General features: G+C 38.8%; 1 protein-coding gene across 1 annotated transcript; it reads left to right on the top strand.

Annotated features, from left to right (window-relative positions):
- The first annotated feature begins 1,244 nt into the window (after nt 1–1,244).
- LOC134304006 (lysosomal acid phosphatase-like) lies at nt 1,245–21,150 on the top strand. The gene is made up of 11 exons (XM_062989528.1): nt 1,245–1,325; nt 6,266–6,361; nt 6,709–6,795; nt 9,021–9,173; nt 9,629–9,727; nt 12,835–12,924; nt 19,162–19,294; nt 19,641–19,729; nt 20,148–20,254; nt 20,550–20,728; nt 20,893–21,150. The coding sequence occupies exons 1-11, from the start codon at nt 1,245–1,247 to the stop codon at nt 20,934–20,936; spliced, it is 1,158 nt and encodes a 385-aa protein (XP_062845598.1). The 3' UTR covers nt 20,937–21,150.
- The last annotated feature ends 1,131 nt before the right edge of the window (nt 21,151–22,281 follow it).

The following is a 22,281-nucleotide window of genomic DNA, read 5'->3' as shown; positions in this document are numbered from 1 at the left end:
TGGTGACGTGTCGACCTTATGATACGTCACATCCGGGTCCAAGTTGGCCGAGTCCCTCGTATTTTCAATAAGCCACAGTGCTGTGTGCCGTACTGCTTCAACAGGTCCGAGTCGAAAAAAAACTACTCAACCGTCTTTTTACCTCTTTCCTTGCGATTAGATATCATGAAGTAATATTTTTGTTCATAATTCAATGTAAAAAGATAAACTGTCATTGTATATTCATTACACGTGTTTCAAGCTTTTTTTATTTATTTCATATAATAATGTGAGATTCTGGATTTTTACTATATAAGCTATAAGCTATACTGATTAAAAGTAAAACCAAAGAGTTAGAAATGTCAGTTTTCATGTAATGAATTAAAAATATGACCGCGACATGAAATGAATTAATGACATGAACTTTTCATGATATTCAGATTACCTGAAGTGCACTAGTGTACTGCACATCTTGTCTTCTTTGTATCTTAATGTATGTTTCTAATATATATATAATATATGTATATAATAAGACCTTTTCTCGTCCAGACAGCTATTGAGAAGGACTAGACATTTATGACTCGGGTAATGTTTGTAAATCCAATTTCCAACGACAGCAACACGAGTTCCTTAAGTTTTCCACAAACAGAATTTATTTTAACTTTCTTCTTACATTGACTCATCCGTTAATCCAAGTTTCTTATAAAAACTCACTATGTTCGCAATTGGCGTATAACAAACAAAACTACGATCATAAATCTATTGCTCCACGTCCTCTTTCTTTCCGTATATTTGATAAATATTGTCAGTATATAGAGTCAGTACAATTCTGCCCCCCGCAGGCTCCACCGAAGAGGACTAATGAATAACAGCATACACTGATTACCAGGAAAAATCATCAATAGCTGAAATACCAAGTCACCTCAAATAAGTATTCTTTAACCAAACAGAAAATATTTATGACAATAAACATAGTTCATTACAATTAATGCAATATGGATCTTACAATATATATATAAAAAGGTTCACAGGTTTAGCCATAGTTGTTTGCGTTTGCGATTAGGTTCGTTTGGCCCCGGAAATGACGCGTGACGTCACACTTAACAAGCGAATACTCTACAGACACCTTGACGTGGAATTACCAACTCACGAGTCAGATGTTTCTATCCAATCAAAACGCATGATGTGAGAAGCGGCCAAGGAAATACTGTTTTTACACAGCTGGTTATACATGTAGTGTTACAGTAACGACAGAGTACTTAAGAATGACTGCGTATTTGTTCATTTTTCTGCTATGTGTCTTTAAATGTTCGAGTGGAGAAAGTAAACTTAAATTTGTCACGATGGTAAGTAGGTTTTTGTTTTCTTATTAGTTTTTTATCATTAGTCTTACTAAGAACTTCACAGCTAACCGACTAATCAGCTTTATAGTCACGCAATGTTGTTTTTTAAAGCATTCTTTGACGTCTGATGAGCAAAATCGTACGGAGCCCCTTAGGGGTCAGTAAGGAAAAAAAAAATATGTGAAGACAAAATCCGTACCCTCAGTTTAGTAAACCGTTCCCACGGATTTGTAAACTGTACTCTTAGTTTTAAAGTCCGACCGCGGTCACGCGCTACAAGTTTTATTGTGCGCCTAAACGGTAATACAGTTGCGAAGCATTGAAGAGGATAAAGCATCTCTTTACAGCTTAATATACTATATATTAGATATAGGCCATTTTCTTGTAAAAGGAACAGAGGGCAGAATTTATGTGTAAATAAATTGACAAATTTTATGATGTAAGCCGACAATGAGCTTTCCCTCTTTGAAAGACCAGCAGCCGCCACTGATATATATATATATATATATACACTGTGTTCCAAATTATTATGCAAATAATATTTTCTCAGATTTTCCAAAATTACCTATATGAATTGCAGTCATTGTAATTTTCCAGTCATCAACTATTAGAGTACAATTGAAAGGTTTTTGAACAAACTGCCAATGATAACAGTATATTTTAAAAAAAATAAAACACTCAAAATGCATGTTCCAAATTATTATGCACAGCAGAGTTTTCAACCTTTTCATTTTTATAAAGAACAAAAAAATGGTCATTTGTGAAATTATAAGCATTAGCAGGTTATTACGAACTGAAATCAAACAGTTTTCAAGTCAAAACTTTATTCTAGGTGATGTTACATTTGCACATAGGACCCCTTGTTCGAAAGGAGCTTCTGAACTCTCTCGTCCATTGAATTTGTCAGGTTTTGGATGGTATCTGCTTCAATTGTTTTGCTTGAGGACAGAATACCCTCCCAGAGCTGTTGCTTAGATGTGAACTGCCTCCCGCCATCATAGACACTCCTTTTGATGATGCTCCAGAGGTTCTCAATGGGGTTGAGGTCAGGGGAGCATGGGGGCCACACCATAAGTTTGTCCCCTTTTATGCCCATAGCAGCCAGAGATGCAGATGTGTTCTTTGCAGCATGAGACGGTGCATTATCATGCATGAAAATGATCTTGCTGCGGAATGCACGGTTCTTCTTCTTGAACCATGGCAGGAAGTGCTGTTTGAGAAACTCCACATACATTATGGAGGTCATCTTTACCCCTTCAGGGATCCTAAAGGGGCTGACAATCTCTCTCCCCATGATTCCAGCCCAAAACATTACTCCACCTCCTCCTTGTTGGCGCTGTAGCCTTGTTTGCATGGGGTGTCCATCAACCAGCCATCCTCCACTCCATCCATCTGGACCATCGAGCGTTGCACGGCACTCATCGGTGAACAAAACAGTTTTGAAGTCAGTCTTCATGTATTGTTTGGCCCACTGGAGCCGTTTCTGCTTGTGTGCAGTGGATAGAGGAGGTCGACAGGATGGCTTACGCACAGCTGCAAACCTCTGAAGGACCCTGCATCTTGTTGTTCGGGGGACGTTGGAGGCACCAGCAGTTTCAAAAACTTGTCTGCTGCTATGACAAGGCATTTTTGCAGCTGCTCTTTTAACCTGACGTAATTGCCTGTTGGAAAGAGTCCTCAATTTTCCCTTATCAGCACGCACACGTGTGTGCTCTGAATCAGCTACATACTTCTTGATTGTGCGATGATCACGATGAAGTGTCTTGGCAATGTTGATTGTAGTCATGCCTTGACCTAAACACTCCACAATTTGTTGCTTCTCAGCAGCCGACACATCCTTTTTCTTTCCCATTTTGGCTGAAAATGTAGGCTGCTTAATAATGTGGGACAGCCTTCTTAAGTAGTCTTGCCTTTAATTGGACACACCTGCCAAACTAATTAGCACAGGTGTCTGCAATTGCTTTCAGTGATATAAAGAGCCCTGACACACATCACCATCAATGAGTTTAACTGACAAACAAAAAAATTCTTACCTTATCACTCCTAAACACTTTTTGCATAATAATTTGGAACACAGTGTATATATACAGTGTATCACAAAAGTGAGTACACCCCTCACATTTCTGCAGATATTTAAGTATATCTTTTCATGGGACAACACTGACAAAATGACACTTTGACACAATGAAAAGTAGTCTGTGTGCAGCTTATATAACAGTGTAAATTTATTCTTCCCTCAAAATAACTCAATATACAGCCATTAATGTCTAAACCACCGGCAACAAAAGTGAGTACACCCCTTAGTGAAAGTTCCTGAAGTGTCAATATTTTGTGTGGCCACCATTATTTCCCAGAACTGCCTTAACTCTCCTGGGCATGGAGTTTACCAGAGCTTCACAGGTTGCCACTGGAATGCTTTTCCACTCCTCCATGACGACATCACGGAGCTGGCGGATATTCGAGACTTTGCGCTCCTTCACCTTCCGCTTGAGGATGCCCCAAAGATGTTCTATTGGGTTTAGGTCTGGAGACATGCTTGGCCAGTCCATCACCTTTACCCTCAGTCTCTCCAATAAAGCAGTGGTCGTCTTAGAGGTGTATTTGGGGTCATTATCATGCTGGAACACTGCCCTGCGACCCAGTTTCCGGAGGGAGGGGATCATGCTCTGCTCAGTATTTCACAGTACATATTGGAGTTCATGTGTCCCTCAATGAAATGTAACTCCCCAACACCTGCTGCACTCATGCAACCCCAGACCATGGCATTCCCACCACCATGCTTGACTGTAGGCATGACACACTTATCTTTGTACTCCTCACCTGATTGCCGCCACACATGCTTGAGACCATCTGAACCAAACAAATTAATCTTGGTCTCATCAGACCAATTCCAGTAATCCATGTCCTTTGTTGACATGTCTTCAGCAAACTGTTTGCGGGCTTTCTTGTGTAGAGACTTCAGAAGAGGCTTCCTTCTGGGGTGACAGCCATGCAGACCAATTTGATGTAGTGTGCGGCGTATGGTCTGAGCACTGACAGGCTGACCCCCCACCTTTTCAATCTCTGCAGCAATGCTGACAGCACTCCTGCGCCTATCTTTCAAAGACAGCAGTTGGATGTAACGCTGAGCATGTGCACTCAGCTTCTTTGGACAACCAACGCGAGGTCTGTTCTGAGTGGACCCTGCTCTTTTAAAACGCTGGATGATCTTGGCCACTGTGCTGCAGCTCAGTTTCAGGGTGTTGGCAATCTTCTTGTAGCCTTGGCCATCTTCATGTAGCGCAACAATTCGTCTTTTAAGATCCTCAGAGAGTTCTTTGCCATGAGGTGCCATGTTGGAACTTTCAGTGACCAGTATGAGAGAGTGTGAGAGCTGTACTACTAAATTGAACACATCTGCTCCCTATGCACACCTGAGACCTAGTAACACTAACAAATCACATGACATTTTGGAGGGAAAATGACAAGCAGTGCTCAATTTGGACATTTAGGGGTGTAGTCTCTTAGGGGTGTACTCACTTTTGTTGCCGGTGGTTTAGACATTAATGGCTGTATATTGAGTTATTTTGAGGGAAGAATAAATTTACACTGTTATATAAGCTGCACACAGACTACTTTTCATTGTGTCAAAGTGTCATTTTGTCAGTGTTGTCCCATGAAAAGATATACTTAAATATCTGCAGAAATGTGAGGGGTGTACTCACTTTTGTGATACACTGTATATTGGCAACAAAAGCACATAACATGGTAAAATTATGCAAATTATGCAAATGGATAATTTTAAAATTCCATTAAAACAAGTGGAATTGTTTTAGACCAATTTGAAAGGTCTAATAAAATAAGCAAATCAAATTGTTATTAAAGCACTCCACTTTTTTCTTTAAGAGCATTAACTCTTTTATTAATGAAATACATTTCAGACATTTTTACTGTAGTAATCTGGGGTGATGGGATAGCAAACTTATTAAAAAGTCAAATCAAAATCTTATCAAATGCCACCCACACAATCATAAAGAACACGAGTACTCTTGTGATTTTGAGACTATTTTACCGTAGGAATTTAGAATAATAGGATTGCATACAAACGTGAAGTAAAATGTACAGTATAAATGAGCCTCATAAAGTCAGTAAGTAGAAGCAGAAGTATTCTTCAAGAGTAAGGGGCTCCGTAGTAAAATTATGCAAATTTAAATATTATTTATTTATTTCATTTGCTTTTTAAAGATGTGCATTACAAAGCTGTAATAATTAATTAGAATTATTTGAATGACATTTGCCAAAATGTAATTAAGATTAAATAGTTTTTCTTGTCATGTTAGTTATTACAACCCCAATTTTTCAAAAGAGTGGAATGTTTTACAAATGCGGTGAAAACAAGAATCTGATTTGTTTATGCTTTTGAACTTTTGTTCAACTGACAAAAAGTGCATAGAAAAGATTTGCTTTTTACTATCCAACTAGTTTGTAAATATACGTATTCAGAATTTTAACTTATCACTGTTACATCACCATTCCCAGTAATCCTTTTTTTGGTTACTGAGGATACTAATTGTTCAAGCAAGAAAAGGCAAAAAAATCCTCTTGAAAAACTACAAGACCTCAGCTGCTCAACCATGGGCACTTGCACATGTGCACAAGAGATGTTGACTTATTATATGGATTGCTAATAACAATCCATATGGCCCTTTTTTTACACGGAAAACCACTGCACGTTTCCACTGTCTTTACATGAGATAAGTTTTGACCAGAGGTTAAAATTGATGAATGGCTTTCTCTTTGCATAATATAAATTCCGGTAGCATTTGTTAATGCAGTGGAAGACTGTGTTAAGTGACAGTATAAGTAACTCCTGACCTAATTAAGTTATTATATTAATGTTTGTTAATTTTAATGTTTTAATATTTTACTTATACTGAGAAATGTTTGTTCATGTATCTGTTTAGTTATATCGACATGGAGACCGTTCTCCAATCAAAGCCTATCCAACAGACCCATACCAGGAGAATGCATGGCCACAGGGATTTGGACAGCTTTCACAGGCATTGCACACACACACACACACACACTTGCATATATTTTAGCTTCATTTTAAAAATCAAGATAAATTTTGTTTCATTGTCTACATGTTTGAAATTACAGTAAAGCCACTTGAATAAGTGTTTGTCGGAGTTGTGAAATGCATATAGTACAAATATTGGCTTACCAAGCACATAATAAAGGAGTTATAATGGATTTATAAAGTTTATTTTGCATTCATTTTACATTTATAAGCCTGTTAAATGAGTTTTGTAATCTAGCATTTCCAAATGTGCAGGTTTTGTTTTAGTTATTAATTAGATATTTATGGTTTACACTGATAACTTATTTGTCTTCTTTGTGTTTACAGGAGGGTATGAGAGAGCACTTTGAGCTGGGCCAGTTTCTGCGACAACGGTACACAGGTTTCCTCAGTGAGAACTATACACGCTTAGAGGTTTGTGTTAGTTTATAACCTCTAAAGTAAGCTTTATATGGCATTGTTTATTGTCAACATAGCTAACATTATTTAGAGAGGATTTATTTCCATGTTGCACCAACTAAAGCTATACATATGTAGAGAAGGGCCCATTTAAGTGATTTGTGTTCATTTAACAAAAACATTTGCAGTATTAATGATTTGAAAGAAAACACAGTCATGCTGGAACAGAAAAAAGGAAACATATAAACACATAAGTATCAAGGACGGATTAAGGATAGTCTGGGCCCCTGGGCAAGGGGCGCCCCCCCCCCCTCCAAAAACATAAATAAATTAATACATGAAACAACCTGTCAATAACTAACCCTAACACAAGAATCTATTTTATATAAGTTTCTTTCTACTCTTCTTTCTTGCAAAGTCATCCACTAATTCATCAAAATTAAGCTGTCTGACCAAATCTGATTCAATGGCCAGAAGTGACAGTGAGTTCAGGCGGTTTTGGCGCATCCTAATCCTGAGTTCATTCTTAATACGAGCCAGTTTGGAGAATGAACGCTCCCCTTCACAATTTGTGATAGGCACAGTCAAAAAAAGTCTAAGTGCTATGTAGACATTTGGAAAGGTTGACTGTAAATTCAAATTTATCATGGTTTTGAGCATTTTACTAGGACATTTTTCTTTTTCTGTTATGAATGATTTGTATTGTATCAATTCATCTGCCAGGCTCATGTTCAGATCTGAAGGATATGCTGCAGCGAGTGAGTTAGCCTTTAAAGTGAGCTCACTGTTGGACATATTGTCAGGCATGAAAAGAACATCAAATAGCTCAGTTAAGTGTGTGTATGCATTCAAACTGCTTGAAATTGCTTGTCTTAAATTTAAATAATTGCAAAATTGCTAAATTAATTTGTGTCTCTGCGCTTAAGAGAAATTGAATAATAATAATAATTTTGAAACAATACAAATTGTTTAATACAGAATACAGAAACATTAAGTAAGGGCCTGAATCGCATATTTGCAACAAAACGTCTGTTATGAAATATGGTAGCTTGCCTGGCAATTTGTAGGTCCCTAGAAAGTCAAGGAGCCATGGTAAACGACTTCTATGGAAGTCAAGGGCCCCATAGCAGGGGCCCTCGTGATCAAGGGCCCTCTAATGGTATGCCCTGCTCTTCTCTAGGGCCCCCTGGTAGGGGCTCTCATAACCAGGGCCCTCTAAAAATATGCCCCCCTCTTTCCTAGGACCCCTAATAGCCAGAAGTCGAAGTCAGAGCAGTGCCACAACGCCTCATACATTTTCATAAGGGGCCCAAAAGCATGGCTAGGGCCCAAAAGCATGGCTAGGGCCCCCAAAAGCATGTCTAGGGCCCAAAAGCATGGCTAGGGGCCCCAAAAGCATGGCTAGGGCCCCCAAGAGGCCCTGGGGTCAAAGTCCCTAATAGTCAGAGGATCCTTAAAGTGGAGGGCCCTCGGAAATAAAAATATATTGTATCATAAATGTTGATAGGCATCGCAAAATGTTTTGGGCCAGGGCCCCCCCGGGGCCCCCTGACCTCAAGGGCCCCTGGGCGCTGGCCCCACTGGCCCGATCAGTAATCCAGCCATGATAAGTATATATGAGTATATAAAGTACCAACATATAAAAGCCATATCCAAAAAAGCGGGGACATTTTGTAAACTGCACAAAAAAGAAATATCTGTGATTTGTAATTATTTTTTTTTTTATCCGTATTTAACTGATATCTAACATTGAATTCTAAACATTGTTATATAAACAAACTACAGTAAGGATTGATCAGTGAAAACATTGTAAATCTTTCTACTTTTGACAGTTAAAGATGTAAGAGAATTAACAAATCAAAGATTTTTATTTTTACTGCATTTTACTAAACATCCCAACTTTTCTGGAAATGGTGTTTGTGTTAAAAATGTATTCTAGAACGTAAAAGTTCTATCGGGAATTGTTAGGTATAATCAAATTAGTATTATTTTGATAATCAATTTATTACAAATTTAGAAAAGCTCTGCATTTTTATTGTTTATCAGAACAACGAATGGTTCCTAGCAGTCTGTTTGTTTATGTTTATTAGGGGGTAGTAAATCTATTTTCAATCATTTAACTCACTAGCATCTGATTATGTCATTGCTGGGTCTTGTTTTACTCTAGACATTACTTTTGCTGTGTGTTTTAGGCCTGTTTTAATAGTGGTTTTATTGATAATCTTCTGTCTGTGCTGCAGATTACTGTTCGGAGCACAGATCATGATCGCACACTGATGAGTGCTGCCTCAAATCTTGCTGGTCTTTACCCACCCAATGGTTCACAGATGTTTCATCCTGGCTTAGAATGGCAGCCTATACCAATACACACTGTTCCCCTGGAAGATGAGCGGGTAGGTTTAAAGTCCCACAGTGATTTGGGGTGGGGTGTCAAGTACACCCTTCAGCTTGTCTGGGCCTAATTAACAGTTATATTTTAATATACAGTATACTTTATATACTTAAACAAGATTATAAAGTCAAATAACACAACACATGTCATTATGTAATCATACTTCCAAGTACCAACATTTAGAAACAAGGTGGAAAAAGTATACCTTTCCTAATTCCACAGAGTAATATAATCAACAATTGGCTGTGTGTCTGTTGTGGGAGGGACAATGGCTAAATCAGGCTTAATACAGGCCAAGAAAAATTTACAAATCACTGCTTACTAGTGGATAGTGTAATTAAATATTATTATTATTCACATACAAAAGCAACATTTTATTTATGCTTTAGTATATTGTAGTTTAAGTGTGACAGTGTTTCTGTGTTTTAAATCTCTGTTGTGTTTTTTCTGTGCCAGCTGCTCTCATTTCCTTTACCGAACTGTCCTCTCTACCAGTTACTTGTAAATGAGACAAAGAGAACTAAGTTCTTTCTTAACATGACTGAGATGTACAAAGTAAGTCTGCAGAGCTCTGCTTATTTTTTTTTACTCACTTATAATAACCATGTCTGTCATAACTTACAAGAAAATAGACATTAAAAAGAGAATAGACATCTGAAAAGTGTGTTAAGGAATTGGTTTTAAGTATACATAGAATCATCCAATTATCAGAATTGTTTTATCTGAAGAAAATTTTATCTGAAGAAATGTTTGGTGAAAAATGAAAGTGCACACAGACAGTCTTAAAAACAACAGAATCGCATGACCATATACTTACAGTGGGGTCAAAAAGTATTTAGTCAGCCACTGATTATGCAGGTTATCCTACTTAGAAAGATGAGAGAGGTCTGTAATTTTCATCATAGGTACACTTCAACTATGAGAGACAAAATGAGAAAAAAAAATACAGGAAATCATATTGTAGGATTTTTAAAGAATTTATTTGTAAATTATGGTGGAAAATAAGTATTTGGTCAATAACAAACAAGCAAGATTTCATACAGACCTGTAACTTCTTCTTTAAGAAGCTCTTCTGTCCTCCACTTGTTACCTGTATTAATGACACCTGTTTGACCTCGTTATCTGTATAAAAGACACCTGTCCACAGCCTCAAACAGTCAGACTCCAAACTCAACCATGGCCAAGACCAAAGAGCTGTCGAAGGACACCAGGAAGAAAATTGTAGACCTGCACCAGGCTGGGAAGAGTGAATCTACAATAGGCAAGCAGGTTGGTGTGAATAAATCAACTGTGGGAGCAATTGTAAGAAAATGGAAGACATACAAGACCACTGATAATCTCCCTTGGGGTCAAGATCTCATCCCGTGGGGTCAAAATGATCATGAGAACGGTGAGCAAAAATCCCAGAACTACACGGAGGGACCTGATGAATGACCTGCAGAGAGCTGGGACCAAAGTAACAAAGGCTACCATCAGTAACACACTACGCCGAGAGGGACTCAAATCCTGCAGTGCCAGGCGTGTCCCCCTGCTTAAGCCAGTACATGTCCATGCCTGTCTGAAGTTTGCCAGAGAGCATATGGATGATCCAGAAGAGGATTGGGAGAATATCATGTGGTCAGATGAAACCAAAATGGAACTTTTTGGTAAAAACTCAACTCGTCGTGTTTGGAGGAAGAAGAAGAACCCAAGAACACCATACCTACTGTGAAGCGTGGGGGTGGAAACATCATGCTTTGGGGCTGTTTTTCTGCAAAGGGGACAGGACGACTGATCCGTGTTAAGGGAAGAATGAACGGGGCCATGTATCGTGAGATTTTAAGCCAAAACCTCCTTCCATCAGTGAGAGCATTGAAGATGGAACGTGGCTGGGTCTTCCAGCATGACAATGATCCCAAACACACCGCTCGGGCAACGAAGGAGTGGCTCCGTAAAAAGCATTTCAAGGTCCTGGAGTGGCCAAGCCAGTCTCCAGACCTCAACCCCATAGAACATTTGTGGAGTCCGTGTTGCCCAGCGACAGCCCCAAAACATCACTGCTCTAGAGGAGATCTGCATGGAGGAATGGGCCAAAATACCAGCTACAGTGTGTGCAAACCTGGTGAAGACTTACAGGAAACGTTTGACCTCTGTCATTGCCAACAAAGGTTATGTTACAAAGTATTGAGTTGAACTTTTGTTATTGACCAAATACTTATTTTCCACCATAATTTACAAATACATTCTTTAAAAATCCTACAATGTGATTTCCTGGATTTTTTTTTTCTCATTTTGTCTCTCATAGTTGAAGTGTACCTATGATGAAAATTACAGACCTCTCTCATCTTTCTAAGTAGGAGAACCTGCACAATCAGTGGCTGACTAAATACTTTTTGACCCCACTGTATATATCATGTGTTTGTTGATGTTTCAACAAAGACTTAATTTAACCTTACCTTTAACGTCAAGCAAGTTATTCATCCAAAAGTTTCTATTAAATTGACATGCCATATATAACTCTAAAAATAACTTTGGCTTTGGAAACACCTGGAAACAAAATAGCTTTACTCAAGCAGTTTTTCATAGCTGATAATGCTATGTTAATTAACAATCGACCTAACATAACTTTAGTTTCTGATACTTTGTCCAGCGCTCTATATGGACAAAAATATTTGGACACCTACACATTACACCTACAGGAGCTTCCATTCTAAATCCATGTGGGGCCTTCATTTGCAGCTTATAAAGCTTCCAGTCTTCTAGGAAGGCTTTCTACAAGATTTTGGAGTTTGTCTGTGGGAGTTTTGCAATTTGATTCAGAAGAACATTTGTGAGATCACACATCGATGTTGGTCGAGAGGGCCTTGCTAGCAATCTTTGTTCTAGTTCATCCCAAGGGTGATTGATGGGCTCTGTGTGGGCCAGTCAATTTCTTCTACACCAAACTCACCCAACCAATCTTTTAAGAGCCTTGTCAAAACTGTTCCCACAAAGTTGAAGGCAATCAATTGTCCAAATGTAAGCATTAAGAGTTCCCTGCACTGACACTAAGTGACCAAGACAACCCCCTGAAAAACAACCTCATAGCATTATTCCTCCTCTACTAGATTTAACAGCTGGCACAATGCAGTCAGGCATGTAAGGTTCTGCTGACATTCACCAAAACCCAGAGCATTGGTGACTTTTATGCTGTATGTGCCTCAACCTGAATGCTTCCACTTTTCAATAATATCACTTACAGTTGATTTTTGAATTATCTAAGAGGGAAGAAATTTTACAAACTGACTTGTTGCAAGGATGCATCCTATTACAGTACCACACTCGGTGAGCTCTAACAACCCATTCTTATACAAATGTTTGTAAAAGCAGATTACATGGCTAGGTGTTTGATTTTATACTCTTGTGGCAATGAAATTATTAAGAGGTGTGTCCCCATTCTTATATAGTGTTCATATGGTGCATGTATGTATATCTAATTGCACAGTAACACAATTATATTATTGCACTTATTATTGCACAAAATGTATCAATTTTACTTTTGCCCAAGTAATTAGTACATCCACTCATATGCTGAGCATGGTAAAAAGTATGGTAAACAGTTTTTCCTTATAATGTTTGTTGTTTGTAAAACCTGCAACTTGCACATTATCACGTTGTGGTAAATGCCATTTTTTAATGAGCAGGATTTCATGGAGATGGTGCAAAACAACACGGGGCTGAATTTACCTTCCATTGAGACAGTGTGGAGTGTGCATGACACACTATTCTGTGAGGTAAGGTTTTAAAGTAAAACAATCAGCAAAACCAGCTGCAACATAAATATCAGTTCTATCTGATAAAAAAAATGTATATGTGTAAACCTATTTCCAGAATCATTGGAACACTTTCTAAAATTGCAATAAAAATTGTAAAACTAATTTTGTTAAACTGTTTGAACTTGATAAAAAACTGATAAAAGTACAAATTATCTTGGAAGTTGGGACAGAGGCTAAGTAAGACTAAGGTTATATGAGTAACATTGTTCTGAAAAGTTTCACAATTAGCAGTTCACCTGGCATCAAGATTGAGTATAAATTGAGCATCTACCAAAGGCTTAGTCTTTGCAAGCAAGGATGGCTCATGGTTTACCACCATGGTTTACCACTTTGTCTTTGAACTGACTAATAATTCTCTCATGAAGTTTGGCACAATGTTTTTCAGCAGCAGAATGCACAGAATTTAGGTCTTTTACCATTTACAGTTCATAATATCATTTAAAAGTCAGTTATTTAGGCCTGAAGTTATTTGAGATGGACTTAAAGACAGTAGCAACGTGGTAAACCTTTGCCCCAGTCTGAGGTCCAGAGCGCTCTGGAGCAGGTTTTCTTCAAGGATCCCGGTGTACTTAGCTGCATTCATCTTTCTCTCTATCAGGACTAGTCGGCCCGGTCCTGCTGCTGAAAAACATCCCCATATTGTGATGCTGCCACCACCATATTTCACTGTAGGGATGGCATTAGCCAGGTGATGAGCGGTGCCTGGTATCCTACAGGCGTGACCCTTGGTATTCAGGCCAAAAAGTTCAATTTTGGTTTCATCAGACCAGAGAATCTTGTTTCTCATGGTTTGAGAGTGCTTTAGGTGCCTTTTGGCAAACTCCAAGCAGGCTATAATGTGCCTTTTACTAAGGAGTGGCTTCCGTCTGGCCTCTCTACACTCTACAGGCCGTGATTTGTGCATTGCTGCCTGGATGGTCCTCTAATAAGTTCTCCCATCTCCACAAGTATATGCTGGAGCTCTGTCATAGTGACCCTCGGGTTCCTGCTCACCTCCCTGGCCAAGGCCCGTCTTCCTGATCAGTTTGGCCGGGGGGCCAGGTCTAGGAAGATTTTTGGTGGTTCCAAACTTCTTTCATTTACGAATGATGGTGGCCACTGTGCTCTTTGGAACATTTAAAGCTGCTGCAATTTTTCTGTACTCTTTTCCAGATCTATGCCTTGACACAATCCTGTTTCTAAGGTCTGCAGATAATTCCTTTGACCCCCATGGCTTGGAGTTTGCTCTGATATGCACTGTCAACTGTACTCTATATAGGCAGGTGTGGCAAAAAATGAACTCAACCTATTATAGATTGAGTCTGTAATGTAATAAAACGTGGATAAAGTGAAAGGGGTGTGCAGACTTTTCGGCTTGACTGTATGTTACTAGAAAATGTGACCCAGTGGTAAACATGCCTCTGTCCCAGCTTATCTAAGTGTGTTGCACGCATCAATTTCTAAATTTGTTTATACTTTACAAACAGAATTGTCATTTTGTCTGTTTAATGAAGGTTCAAGTAATTAAACTTACTAAACTTACTTACTAAAAATGCAAAAAAAACAAAAACATTTTTGTAAGTGTCCCAACCTTTTTGGAAATGGGGTTTAAAGTATGATTAGATGTAGTTGACTAAGTTCATTTGAAGAATACACAGTCAAGTCACATTATTATGAACACCAGCTAATATCCAGAGTAAACGCAGTGAGCAGCACAGACAGCAGCTCTACGGGCTGTGAGTGACTCAGTAGTGTCCTGGTAGGTTGTCACAGGTATCTGGAGCAGTGGCGATTTCTCTAAGCTTCCCCTAAAATGTCAAAAATTAAATGGTCAAATATGTACAGTTGTGTTAACATTTCATTGACTACAAATGCGTTAGAACACGTTCATCTTGAAGACGAGTTCGTTCAGAATCAGCTACTTATCACAAATCGACTGACTCAAACTTATACTTATACTCATACATTCCCGGAGCGTCAATGCATTTGCCCGCAGAAGCTGAGCGTCTCTTCACTTCTATGGGCTGCATGTTTTTTTTTTCATTGCTTCGAAACTCGCCGGTCATTGGATAAATGTGGATTTTGTCCCGCCCCGGACGGGTCTGGAAGAAGCTTCTGCAAGATGATTGGAGGATCAGTCGAAAGGCTGAATCCCGTTTTGATTGACAGCTATCACTGGGAGCCAGTGTTGCCAACTTAGCGACTTTGTCGCTATATTTAGCGACTTTTCAGACCCCTCTAGCGACTTTTTTTTTTTTTCTTAAAAAAAGCGACTAGCGACAAATCTAGCGACTTTTTCTGGTGTTATCTAGAGACTTTTTGAGACTCGAACGTGAAAACACATATTGTTCCGCAGTTACTGTCCTCAACGAGCAGCGGGTGCTGCCGTGAGTCCCTCCGCCGTCCCAAAGCACTTACAGGCGATCAGGATCACAGTCAGTGTTGCCAGATTGGGTGGGTTTCCACCAAATTCATATGTTAGACAAGTGATTTGAGTTGAATATGAAGGTAAGCAAGTAATGAAAGTTTAACCTATTAAATTTATTTTTATTTACTTGCAAAGGGTTGTGTGTCCTATCATAAATAATGCATTTTACAAACTTGGTAGGCTACTTCAAAGACATGCAAGCATAAATAATTTGTCCTTTATAATGTACAGTGTATCACAAAAGTGAGTACACCCCTCACATTTCTGCAGATATTTAAGTATATCTTTTCATGGGACAACACTGACAAAATGACACTTTGACACAATGAAAAGTAGTCTGTGTGCAGCTTATATAACAGTGTAAATTTATTCTTCCCTCAAAATAACTCAATATACAGCCATTAATGTCTAAACCACCGGCAACAAAAGTGAGTACACCCCTTAGTGAAAGTTCCTGAAGTGTCAATATTTTGTGTGGCCACCATTATTTCCCAGAACTTCCTTAACTCTCCTGGGCATGGAGTTTACCAGAGCTTCACAGGTTGCCACTGGAATGCTTTTCCACTCCTCCATGACGACATCACGGAGCTGGCGGATATTCGAGACTTTGCGCTCCTCCACCTTCCGCTTGAGGATGCCCCAAAGATGTTCTATTGGGTTTAGGTCTGGAGACATGCTTGGCCAGTTCATCACCTTTACCCTCAGCCTCTTCAATAAAGCAGTGGTCGTCTTAGAGGTGTGTTTGGGGTCATTATCATGCTGGAACACTGCCCTGCGACCCAGTTTCCGGAGGGAGGGGATCATGCTCTGCTTCAGTATTTCACAGTACATATTGGAGTTCATGTGTCCCTCAATGAAATGTAACTCCCCAACACCTGCTGCACTCATGCAGCCCCACACCATGGCATTCCCACCACCATGCTTGACTGTAGGCATGACACACTTATCTTTGTACTCCTCACCTGATTGCTGCCACACATGCTTGAGACCATCTGAACCAAACAAATTAATCTTGGTCTCATCAGACCATAGGACATGGTTCCAGTAATCCATGTCCTTTGTTGACATGTCTTCAGCAAACTGTTTGCGGGCTTTCTTGTGTAGAGACTTCAGAAGAGGCTTCCTTCTGGGGTGACAGCCATGCAGACCAATTTGATGTAGTGTGCGGCGTATGGTCTGAGCACTGACAGGCTGACCCCCCACCTTTTCAATCTCTGCAGCAATGCTGACAGCACTCCTGCGCCTATCTTTCAAAGACAGCAGTTGGATGTGACGCTGAGCACGTGCACTCAGCTTCTTTGGACGACCGACGCGAGGTCTGTTCTGAGTGGATGATCTTGGCCACTGTGCTGCAGCTCAGTTTCAGGGTGTTGGCAATCTTCTTGTAGCCTTGGCCATCTTCATGTAGCGCAACAATTCGTCTTTTAGGATCCTCAGAGAGTTCTTTGCCATGAGGTGCCATGTTGGAACTTTCAGTGACCAGTATGAGAGAGTGTGAGAGCTGTACTACTAAATTGAACACACCTGCTCCCTATGCACACCTGAGACCTAGTAACACTAACAAATCACATGACATTTTGGAAGGAAAATGACAAGCAGTGCTCAATTTGGACATTTAGGGGTGTAGTCTCTTAGGGGTGTACTCACTTTTGTTGCCGGTGGTTTAGACATTAATGGCTGTATATTGAGTTATTTTGAGGGAAGAATAAATTTACACTGTTATATAAGCTGCACACAGACTACTTTTCATTGTGTCAAAGTGTCATTTTGTCAGTGTTGTCCCATGAAAAGATATACTTAAATATCTGCAGAAATGTGAGGGGTGTACTCACTTTTGTGATACACTGTATAATTACTGATCTGTACACTTTAAGATATTAATTTGTACGTCATGATGGTTTAACTGGTTTATTATTTGTGAAATGAACATCATGAAATGAACATCATCTGCTTATCCTGTGTTTTGGGCGTTTTTATTTATGCATTTTGGCTGAAAATTACTGTCGCAATCTGGCAACCCTGCCCAGAGTAGCTCAGTGTTGTCTTAAAAAACAAAAACAGAAGAACGTTCATTTGTAGTTCTAAACATATTTAGGGTGTTTTTTACCCACTTTTTGTCTCTCCCACGACGTTATTCCTCTCTTCTACAGCGTCAATTACACGCAAATGGACCTTATGCAAATTAGGCGATTACGTCATTTAGCGACTTCTAGCGACTTTTAGGACAGCCAATAGCTACTTTCCTTACTGAGGAGTTGGCAACACTGCTGGGAGCTTCAGTCCCATCGCGGATTTTGTGAGTGAAGTCGAAAGACAAACTGCAACCCATTTCAGGCCATTTTCTTGAAAAGGAACAGAGGGCAGAATTTATGTATAAATAAATTGACAAATTTTATAATGTAAGCCGACAATGAGCTTTCCCCCTTTGAAAGACCAGCAGCCGCCACTGATCTGGAGCCATGCTAACTGCAGTGCACCCCACAGCTGCTGGAGGGTGCGTGGAGGAGAATCCACAGAGCGAACATGACGATCGAGGTGGTCCCACATGTTCAGTTCAGTTGAGCCAGGGTAGTACATTTCTAGCCATGTGACATGTCGCATAGTCTTGCTAGAAGATCCCATCCGCTTAATGGAATACAATTTTCCTGACGGTACTTTTACCCATGACAGCAGTGAGTGACATACAGGTATATAAGGTGTGCAGACAGCCTATCGCACACCTTATTTACCCATCAAGCCAGCTCACGAAACATGACTTCCTTCATGAGGTACACGCTGCCGCCAGCAAAAATAGGAAGTGGTTTATGAGGATATAGTATTCTAAGTATCATCAGAATAAGTAATCAATTAATCTTACTAAATATCCCAACTTTTTCACCAACCATTTCATATCAAGAAGTCACACTTGCTTTATTGATTTAAAAACAGCATAATGTAGTAAAGGTGGCTACATTATGTAGTAAGGATAAAACATTTTAGTATTTAGAATGTAGGTTTTACAAAAGTAGTGGGATTTTGTCAGTATAATATCTTATTATCTTATTATAAGATAAAAAGCAGAGTTTAACATTTATATTGGGACATGATATCCTTATCATTTTCATTAAAAAAAGAACAAAATTATTAGACACATCTGCATGTGCAGACAAAATAGCTTTCATTTGAGATATACACAAAACCATTTGAATATTAATGTCTAATAGTTTTATCATTCATTATTCAAACTATATAAATGAATTTAGATAAACTTCTAAATGACATCGTACACAAAGCTGTGCACTGAAGGTGGGTAAGAGTGAGTTTCAAATTAGTATTCTTTTTTCTGTACACACTGTGTATGTTCTCTCATGGGATCAAGCATCAGCTGTTGGAATTGCATTTGCATTATTTAAATTAATGCAGTCAGTTTTTTTTAGCTGACAACATTATTTGAACAATGATTTCTTTGTCAATCACCAGTTAAGTCAGTAATCAGTCAGCATGCACACCATTTTGTATAATAATATTATTCTATGATTGAAAATTCCAGGAGATTCAGACATACAGCCAACTTACTAATCCAGCAACAACACCCATGTCAAAGTTACAATTACTTAGAGAACTAAGTAAAACTTTTATATTTTCTGAAGTTTGATGCATTCACTAAAGCTGCTGTCAAGTTTATCTGATTCATTTATGACATGAATAAAAAGGTGTAATGGGCTTTCATTTATTTAGTACTTTACCTTTCATGCATTTTTCTAGCAGTTTAATCCGAACTTTGTTCTCTTTCACTCCTCATCTCTCAGAAGAAACATGGTATGCGCCCTCCAGCCTGGGTGACTTCTGAAGTCATGGAGAAACTAAAGGTGCTGAATAACTTTAGCCTTCAGGTCAAGTTTGGCCTCTATAAACGAGAGGAGAAATGTCGGTTACAAGGAGGTATTTTATTTTTATTTATAACTTTAAAGAGTATCTTGGAAGTCATTAACACCATTTCATGAACTCAGGATCAAAAAAGTGTTCATTTTGACCGTACTTTTTGGGGTTAAGAAAATGCAAAACTTAAACAATCTTTAGAGTACAAGAGCACAATGTTGTATTTGATTCTGCTGTGTTGTGCTTCTCAAACTATAAAATGCTTTATTAGGGGAATTTGAGCAGGAATTTGTGGACATGTTGAGAAAGTTGATAAAAGTAGTATCCAGCATCCTGGTGCACTTTGTGATCCAAGACGTACAGTACTGTGAGCATTTATAAATAAATAAAGCTGCTGTTCTTTTTTTAGGTCTCCTACTGGATCATATTATCAAAAAAATTATAGCTGTTGCAACTCTAAATTCAACTGAGCATCTAAAGATGATAATGTATTCAGCGGTAAGTCCGTAGGTGCATGCCACCAAAATCCACATTTATTTGGGCGGTCTCAGTAAGTATGTGCAATAGTGCATATTTTTGTACACTATATGGTGAAAAGTATGGAAATACCTGACCATAGGCCTTTTGAATATTCCATTATTCCATTATGGAGACTTTGGGCACAGGGTCTTAGTCATGTTGGAACTGAAAAAGTTCTTCCCCCAACTGTAGCTACAAAGTTAAAAGTGTATTACAAACCCCATTTCTGGAAAAGTTGGGACATTTTGTAAACTTGTTTTAACTGCATTTTACAAAATGTCTTAACTTTTCTTGAAATGAAGTTGATATTTAATTAAACTTAATCTTTGTATTATGTATTCTAGACATGCTTTATAGCAGTGCTTGTTTTGGTGTGTTTCTTTTTTTTTTTTTTTAGCATGACACAACCGTTGTAGCTCTGCAGGAAGCACTTAATGTGTATAATGGATTGCAACCACCATATGCCTCCTGTCACATTTTTGAACTAAACCAGGATGACAATGGGTAAATTGAACGCTCACGCTATACAAACCTTCACATACACTCTATAGTTGTTTACAATAATTATTAACAATAAATGTTAGTTATTTATTGTATTTTAATCCTGCACTTGCATTGTTCTAAAAAGCATTTAGAGGTCATCATTTTTTTACGTAAATAATTTGGTTGCTGTGATGTTTTAGTGCTTTTTTTTACTTATGATTTTACAAAGTCAGAATGTGTTTGGTTTTTTATCAAATGTATTATAAACAAATATTTTATACCAATTCAGTGTTTTTTTTTTCTTTCTTTTTTTTAGGTCATTCTTTGTCGAGATGTTTTATCGTAATGACAGCTCTGGGACTAAAGCATATCCTTTGACTTTACCTGGCTGTGCCCAACAGTGCCCTTTACAGGAGTTTATTAAACTTACACGCTCAGTCATTCCAACAGACTGGCACAAGGAATGCCAAATCAGCTCCTCTTCCAGCGGCAATGGTATAAACATAAGACACAAACACAATTATTATGCTGCATTATTTTGTATAGTTTTGCTAATCAGTGCGAGTGCAGGAGATAACTAATTTTGTTTTGTTTGTTTCTCGAATGAATGTGTGTGTGTGTGTGTGTGTGAATGTGTGTGGCATTACATTTACATTTAGATTTTTTTGATGACTATCCCATCGACTTTTATGCACCATTATAGATGTAATCATGTGAGTGAGGATGACCTGTGAAGCAGCAGCTGCTATCAAGTACAACACCATTAACTGGATTTACAGGCCAGACTGTTTAATCTGTTGTGAAAAACAGGACCTCAGTGTTTTTTATGGAATGAAGTCTTTCTCTAAACAGAGGACAGAGAGAGAATATGTACCTGATTCTTTGAAATATTCTTGTAATACCTGCTGAAAAACCCACCACATGTTTACAATTGTTTCTTTATTTTTTCTTTCTGCTTAATCTGCAAAGTCTGCAGCTTTTCTTTTCCAGATTCAGCACATGATTTCAAGGAGTGGTACTGAAATTGTTATTTTTAGGCTTTGAGAAGGACTTAGATTTTAATTTAAAAAGTACTTTCTCTAATTACTTGCATTCCGATACGAGGTGTTGTAGCAATCATTTAATGTGGTTTTTTTTTTCTTTTTCGAGGCTAGAAATGGATTTGATAAATGTCTTTTCTTTTTTTCTTGCTAAACCAAGTATTTTAGGCCACTATTGTCCCTGATGCCCATATATATATACAGTGTATCACAAAAGTGAGTACACCCCTCACATTTCTGCAAATATTTCATTATATCTTTTCATGGGACAACACTATAGACATGAAACTTGGATATAACTTAGAGTAGTCAGTGTACAGCTTGTATAGCAGTGTAGATTTACTGTCTTCTGAAAATAACTCCACACACAGTCATTAATGTCTAAATAGCTGGCAACATAAGTGAGTACACCCCACAGTGAACATGTCCAAATTGTGCCCAAATGTGTCGTTGTCCCTCCCTGGTGTCATGTGTCAAGGTCTCAGGTGTAAATGGGGAGCAGGGCTGTTAAATTTGGTGTTTTGGATACAATTCTCTCATACTGGCCACTGGATATTCAACATGGCACCTCATGGCAAAGAACTCTCTGAGGATGTGAGAAATAGAATTGTTGCTCTCCACAAAGATGGCCTGGGCTATAAGAAGATTGCTAACACCCTGAAACTGAGCTACAGCATGGTGGCCAAGGTCATACAGCGGTTTTCCAGGACAGGTTCCACTCGGAACAGGCTTCGCCAGGGTCGACCAAAGAAGTTGAGTCCACGTGTTCGGCGTCATATCCAGAGGTTGGCTTTAAAAAATAGACACATGAGTGCTGCCAGCATTGCTGCAGAGGTTGAAGACGTGGGAGGTCAGCCTGTCAGTGCTCAGACCATACGCCGCACACTGCATCAACTCGGTCTGCATGGTCGTCATCCCAGAAGGAAGCTGACGCACAAGAAAGCCGCAAACAGTTTGCTGAAGACAAGCAGTCCAAGAACATGGATTACTGGAATGCCCTGTGGTCTG

Source organism: Trichomycterus rosablanca, chromosome 27 (genome assembly GCF_030014385.1).
Source record: "Trichomycterus rosablanca isolate fTriRos1 chromosome 27, fTriRos1.hap1, whole genome shotgun sequence".
In the NCBI taxonomy this organism is placed as follows: Eukaryota; Metazoa; Chordata; class Actinopteri; order Siluriformes; family Trichomycteridae; genus Trichomycterus; species Trichomycterus rosablanca.
The sequence above is the reverse complement of the archived record's forward strand: the minus strand, read 5'-3'. Positions and strand labels throughout refer to the sequence as shown.